The sequence below is a fragment of the Nanorana parkeri genome, unplaced genomic scaffold, assembly GCF_000935625.1.
Source record: "Nanorana parkeri isolate BGI_ZX_2015 unplaced genomic scaffold, ASM93562v1 scaffold183, whole genome shotgun sequence".
In the NCBI taxonomy this organism is placed as follows: domain Eukaryota; kingdom Metazoa; phylum Chordata; class Amphibia; order Anura; family Dicroglossidae; genus Nanorana; species Nanorana parkeri.
The window spans coordinates 1,138,468-1,145,145 of NW_017306451.1; the positions used below are offsets into that span (position 1 = coordinate 1,138,468).

A 6,678-nucleotide genomic window follows, 5' to 3' on the forward strand; every position below is an offset into this window, starting at 1 on the left:
AGGGCCCTCCTTACCATCATGTCTTGAATTGTATTGTAATTGTAATGTCTTCCTTATATTGTAAAGCGCTGCTCAAACTGTTGGCGCTATATAAATCCTGTATAATAATAATAATAATATTTAACAACCGAAGAGTCAAAAAAGTATAAACACCCCACCCGAGTCTAGACCGAACGACGACGAGCGCTTCACCCTCTGAAAATTCTAGAGCCTTCCGTAGACACTCCTTTCCCAACACTCATTAGTGGATTGCTGGAGGGAACTACACCCTTCCGCCAGAGAATACACCTTCTATTCCAACTCACACCACTCGTTCTCTAGGATCGACCATTTTTTTGTACCGCATCCCACCCTTCCCACAGTTGTTGAGTCGCGCATTGTCCCGTTCTTGTGGACTGACCACCAGGGAGTGACCCTTTTGATGTCCTCCCTGTGGCCGGAAAAAAAAAAAAAAGTATAAACACATAAATCATTACAGAAATGTGGCCATGTGGAAATAAAAATGAAAAAAGGAAACAATTTGTTCCTCCTGCAATTGTAAAGACCAGAAAATGGATCCGTTTGCTGTAAAAAAAAAAAAAAAGCAACATGCAAGGCAGAACCAGTCAGAGAGCAGTTTGTGTGGGTGTGCGCAGCAGAGAGGGGAGGATGCAGTTCATACATGGAGGAGGGATTCTGCTGCGTGACCCTGAACTAGGAAACACTAGCTGAGCACACAGGCTGGGAGAGCTGACTGGATCACATCACCATGAGAGTAATCAGCAGTTTTATGAAGCTTGGCAGGTTCAGCCTCTCTGCTGTGAGTACACAGGGCACCTGACACTACTAGCTAGCTACAATCAACCTTTGCTGTAACACACAATTGTAGTATAAAAGTTACTATAATGCCACCAGAACAAAATAACTCTTTCTTTCCTGTGCTATTACTTTGTAAGATTTGTAGGACCCAGAAAACTTAAAACACATGACACCTATCATAAATACCTACACTTCTCTGAAACATGTAGGTAAAAGTTCTTGGAGCTGTACAAAACCAGCAGTATGAAGGTAAAGGTGCACATATACCCTGATTATGAATTGCATTTTCACAGCTTCTACCAAGAGTAGGTAATCAGTACCAAAAGGTAGCAGATCTCATTAGAATAAGAGCAGTAATCGTATGAAGAAGCAAGAAGCCTGGACATTTTCAACAAATCATTCCTTTTAGTCCCTTCAGAATGCAGAGATAAGCTCCTGCACTTTAGATCATAGATCGTGTGCCTGCAGGTTGTAATGACATTTTAAATGTGAATCTGTATATGAGACACTATAACCCTCAGCAAGAGACCTTTTAAACGTTAGCTGCAGACTTAAACTGGGGTTTTTAAAGTGTATGTCAAGCCAAAAACTTACTAGTCTTACAAGGTGGGAAAGATTAGAACTCCTGTCCAGTTTTTATCGTTATCTGGGACAACGTTTGATGATTTATCCTTACTTTCTATCCCGCTGACAATGGTTTTACCAGACTGGTGTGCAACAGGGAAGCAGACAAACCAAAAACTGCTAGGGGTTCTAGCCTTCTACTTTTCTACAAACCCCCAAAAAAGTATTTACATTATTTCTGTCTGTTGCTGTTGGAGAGTAGTGATGACCTTTGTCTTGGTGCAAACCTTGTTTGCCCCAATTTTGATCAAAACTGTGGCTGCCACCCCTTACCCCCGGGCCAATCAGTTGTGACGGGGCATTCCCTGCTCCTTTTCTGATGTATAGCTGCAGGGCAGGGAATGCGCCTGCCACAACTGATTGGGCAGTGGAAGGGTGTGTGTGTGTGTGTGTGTGTGTGTGTGTGTTAGGTGTTGGTGACACTTTTAAACAGGCTTTAACGAATTCAGGCAAACTGGGTTCGCACCAATTCCAGGCTCGTCACTATTAAGCTGGCCATAAACCTCCAGATTTTCTATGCTCAGATGGGAAAAGTGCAACAGATTCCTCCATCTATTCTAAACTGTGTGGATGAAGGAATCTCCCACTGGGCCAAGCTTCGGTATCTTGCTAGTCGGCCCCGCTGGCTCTTAAAATACCTGAACAATGCCTGCATCCAATCAGATTGTTCAGGTATTTTGACAGCCAGCAGGGCCGACTAGCAAGATACTGAAGCTTGGCTCAGTGGGAGATTCCTTCATCCACACAATTTAGTGTAGATGGAGGCATCTGTTGCACTTTTTCCATCTTCCTGTTTGGTGCAAAGTTGTCTGCAGAACAGGGTATATAGGGTAAAGTGAGGGGTAAACCTCTCTAGTGGAGGACAAGATAGCAGTAAAAAGGTAAACGGGTGTCCTAGCTCTTCCCCTTTCTATCCAAAACGAAGGCAAAATGTTTTGGCTGGTCATATGCTTTAACTGACCCCGACTCCTATGTATGTGATGGTGGATAAATAGTAAAGAGAGCCTGAGACTGTGCAATGCATATCATTTCAGTTGGTGTTGAGAGCATCAGCAAATCCCAGCGAGCAAAAAGTGTTTGAAAGTCACCTATAGTTTGTGGTGCACACATGTTACAATTTGTTTGCACAATCTTTGGTTTTGCCAATATCTATCTAGGGTTATATTACCTATTTTGCTCAAGCACAGAAAGGTAAGAAAGGCTCCACTATTCCAATTAGGATCATACAAAGTAGCAATCTTTCTTAAGCTTGCCATGCTCACAGCAGACTCTGAGGTGTTAGATCAAACACATTTAACAACATGTGAGGGCCTATCTGACTAGATATCAATAACATTGATTTTTTTTGCATAGGTTCTAGCTCTACACAGTTGCTAGAGGTATTCAATTGTATAGTGAAAATGAAGAACAGTGTAGATTTCTAGTACCCTTAGGCCCCGTTCACATTGAGTGATTTATCGCGCGGTAATTCCCGCGATATCGCGGCAATTTACCGCGCGATATCGCTCTCCAATGCTTCTAAATTGGGCAAAGGGTCCTGCTGTCGCGGGTCGTGTGTCGCTACAGCAGGACCCTTTTTTGAGCGGATTTAGCCGCGATTCAAGCTTGCTCAATGCAAGCATTTGCGCAAAATGCGCGACAAACGCGCGATTTGCGAACCGCTCATTGTGAACGGGGCTTTAAACTGACAGGGTTTGGTTTGAAATGGCAGTTGGTAGAAAGGTAATGCAGGATACAGGACTCCCAAGAGCCAATGGGCACCTATCTGCACAACAGAGATGGGGTGTCTTTGTAGAGCATCACAGTCAAAATGAAACAAAAAAAATCTTTTCAAAGGGTGTCTTTCATGCAGAATAAGGAATTTGATTTCCTTTACCAAGCACACTTCACACAAGTTGGAAGTGATGGGTTCTCCATTTTTTTTTTCTGAAGAAGTTTCAGCATCTGGCACTTAATGATGTGTCTTATGCCTGGTCCCCTGCTTTGCTCTGTGGTTCCACACACCATCCATTATATCACTGCAGAACACAGTAGTGACATAGGGGCCAGCTGAAGGAGCCACAAAGCACAGTAATCGGCCAGGTATTCGATACACACCAAAGTGTCAGACTCTTCAACAATCTTAGCTCTTCAAAAGAGCGAAGATCAGCGGCAGGCAGGTTAATCCCTTTTCTATAAAATAACCCCTTTAAATGTGGAACTGTGCCCTCACCATAACACTCAGGTAAACATCAACTTCAAAGCAATAGGGTTGCCTCAACAGATTGAGGGACTTAAGGAGAATCTAAAACAATTCTTCATAACTGACATAAAAATATGAAGATGCAAAGACATGTTCTTACTTCCTTGAGACCTTTAATGACTACCAACATTATACACAGACCTTTAAAGGCTATTATGTTACAGGAGACCATAGAAATCACCAGCTACCATTTATGAGAGACTATAAGGACACTGCAGTACACAGCAACAGCCCAATATACCATAAGCACAGCTTATTGGCTAAAGATAAAATAAATTCTAGCATATGCTGTCAAAGAGTCTCTGTCGACACATAAGAAATTTTCCTGTAGTGATGTTTATGGAAGGTGGGTAGAACTACAGTATGCACGGGTGGCACCCAACATTCAACACTCCTGGAAGTGTGTTGGATGCTGAAGATTCTCCAGCTAACTTAGCTTTTCAAGAAAGCAAAGACTCGATGTACAAGCAGAACAGACAGGTAAGTATTACTTTTCTTCTATTGGAGGGAGAGACTTCCAAGATTTACCAGCAGAGATCCCAGGGACAAACGTTTATCCCGAACTACAAGTAATCGTTCCATGTATGATTACATGTGGACAGCCACTGACGGATGCACACGCTGTCAGCCTGTCCTTCACTTGAATGGGCACAGCAGCCACATCTGTATGGACACACCTGGTATTCTGGCTGCAAAAATCTGAAGGTTCTTGCCACAGGAATCCCCAGTCACAGGTTTCAAACCCTGTGTATAGTTTCCTCTGGGATGAGCAGGAGTATTTGGTGTGTTAGGCTAGGTTCACAACTGCATAACACCGCAAGACACCCGGGACGCGCGTGCAGGGATCGCGCGGTCCTGTACAATGCAGGCAGCTATTGCCGCGCAGCCCCATTGATTTCAATGGGGTGACATCCGCACGGAAATCGCGGAAAAAGGGTACATGTACCTTTTTGTGTGATAGACAACGCCTGATCCGCCCGATGTTACTGGGGTGCTATTAGAAAATAATGGCACCCACAGCGTGATCAATTCAAACCTTGGTGATTCCTGACAGCGTGGCAATGCGCGCGGAATCGTGCACGATTGTCGCGCGGTGAGGTGTCACCTAGGTGTGAACCTAGCCTTAGAAAGAGCGGCTGCGTGCAGGCTATGCTGGAGCAGGATGCAGGTCTAAGCAGACCCAAATGATGTCATAACTAGCCAGGAGGATTATTATGTGGTTGTGTACTGGATTGTGCTGACATGGACCCCTGTGAGGGAACCTTTTTTGCTTTATGTTTAATGCAGTGGTGACAAGACAAATAGACAAGTACAGGAAGCCCATAAATGCACCTTGGCATCTGGACTACCTCTCTACAAGCTCTAGGTTTGAAGTTGACCTCTACAATAAGAACATAATATTGTTGTGCAATATTTATTATCAACTATTTACCCAACTAAAAAAAACACTATGGGGAGAATTTATCAAAACTGGAGCAGACGGAATGTGGAGCAGTTGCTCATAGTAACCAATCAGCTTCTCTCTTCAGTTTGTTCAGTTAAGATTTGAAAATGAAAGAGAGAAGCTAATTGGTTACTATGGGCAACTGCTCCAGATTCTGTCTGCCCCAGTTTTGATAAATTTCCCTCAATGTATTCCCTTTAAACCAACCATGTTTTGAAGAGGAATATGTTTGCCTCATGTCTCTGTACCTTTTATCATATTCAAGAGGATGATGTATACAATATAGCATGTTAAGTTGAGATTGCATGTCTGCCTTTTAAAACCCACAGATTATAGTGTGATTTTGCTTATTAAGCTAAAAATGAATTTACATTCTCTAAATGTGTTTCAGAACTTTCCAATAAATGTTTCTCATGGGAATTGGAGATTAGCCAGAGCAGTTTGGGGAATAAAAGGCTATGGAACTGACTCGGACTCATCCAGGCCAATTAGCCGCTATCCTGTGCCTTACAAAAAAGACTTGCCATATGATATAGTAGAACTAATGGAAGAAGTAGAGAAAAAGGTATGTTTTTTTGTTTTCTTATATGTGTCTAACGGACTTGTAAGAAGAGCAGATCACATTATCAGAACATTTATTCAATCAGAAAATTCCTGAGGATCTACACTTTGTCTCAGCTGTAGTTCTGATTTAGCAGTGGATCCCCACCAGCAGCCCTCAAACCACATGTGGCTGTGTATGCTACGTGCATGGTGCTTCCCAGCAGCCCACTAGTCACTAGTAGATGTACCTAAAGGGTAACTGCACTGTTCATGTCACAGAGGCATAAGACCAAGTAGTAGTCATTTCATTTATATTGCTGAAAGCTGAAATTTAATCTGCTTGATTTTGCCTTCCTTTGTTCATTCCTCCACCCCTTCATCAACATGCAAATTAAATTTTTAAATAAAATGTCTCTGTTTTCATTACATACCTTATTTTAGACCCTGTGACATGACCACTGGGTCTCTGTGCTTCTCTGTACAATGCAGAAAGCTCATAACTGGCAGGAAGAGCTGCACATAGCTTCCTGAAAACCAAGGTAATACCCACATGAGCCTGCTGAGCCTCCATGTTTGACAGAACTCAAATCCATTGAATGAAATGGGTGGGCAAGGGACAGTTCAGCTGGGAAGGAAAGGCTAGATGATGCTGGTTGCCCTCCAGCTAGAAACTGAGGCCGACTGTATCTGATTGGCTGCAACTTATGATGCACATTGAGAGAAGCTCACAGTGTACAATGAAATCGGAGAGAACCATTTCAGGCCGGGAGAGGAGCCTGTAAAACTGTGAAAGACTGAAGGGTAGGTTGAAGTTCAGCCTCAAACATTTTATTTTTGCAAATGTTATTGAATGCTATTTTTCAAAAGTAGCATAGATCACTGGCATGTTATACTGGAAAATTCTTGCATTAAAGAGAACTGTGGGTAAGTGTTTTTCCCCATAATTCTCTTAAGGGTCATGGGAGGACATAGTTCTACTTTACCAAACATTCTTTATAAATATATATATATATATTTTTAGAGGTGC

General features: G+C 42.6%; 1 protein-coding gene across 1 annotated transcript in view; it reads left to right on the forward strand.

The window, feature by feature from the left end:
- The first annotated feature begins 686 nt into the window (after positions 1-686).
- The window catches only part of LOC108785907, a 17,156-nt gene continuing 11,164 nt past the window's right edge, over positions 687-6,678 (forward strand). Inside the window, exons 1-2 of the mRNA XM_018555092.1 lie at positions 687-799; positions 5,500-5,673. Of these exons, the coding sequence (XP_018410594.1) occupies positions 749-799; positions 5,500-5,673 (225 nt within the window). The 5' untranslated portion in view covers positions 687-748. The remainder of the gene's footprint in view (positions 800-5,499; positions 5,674-6,678) is intronic.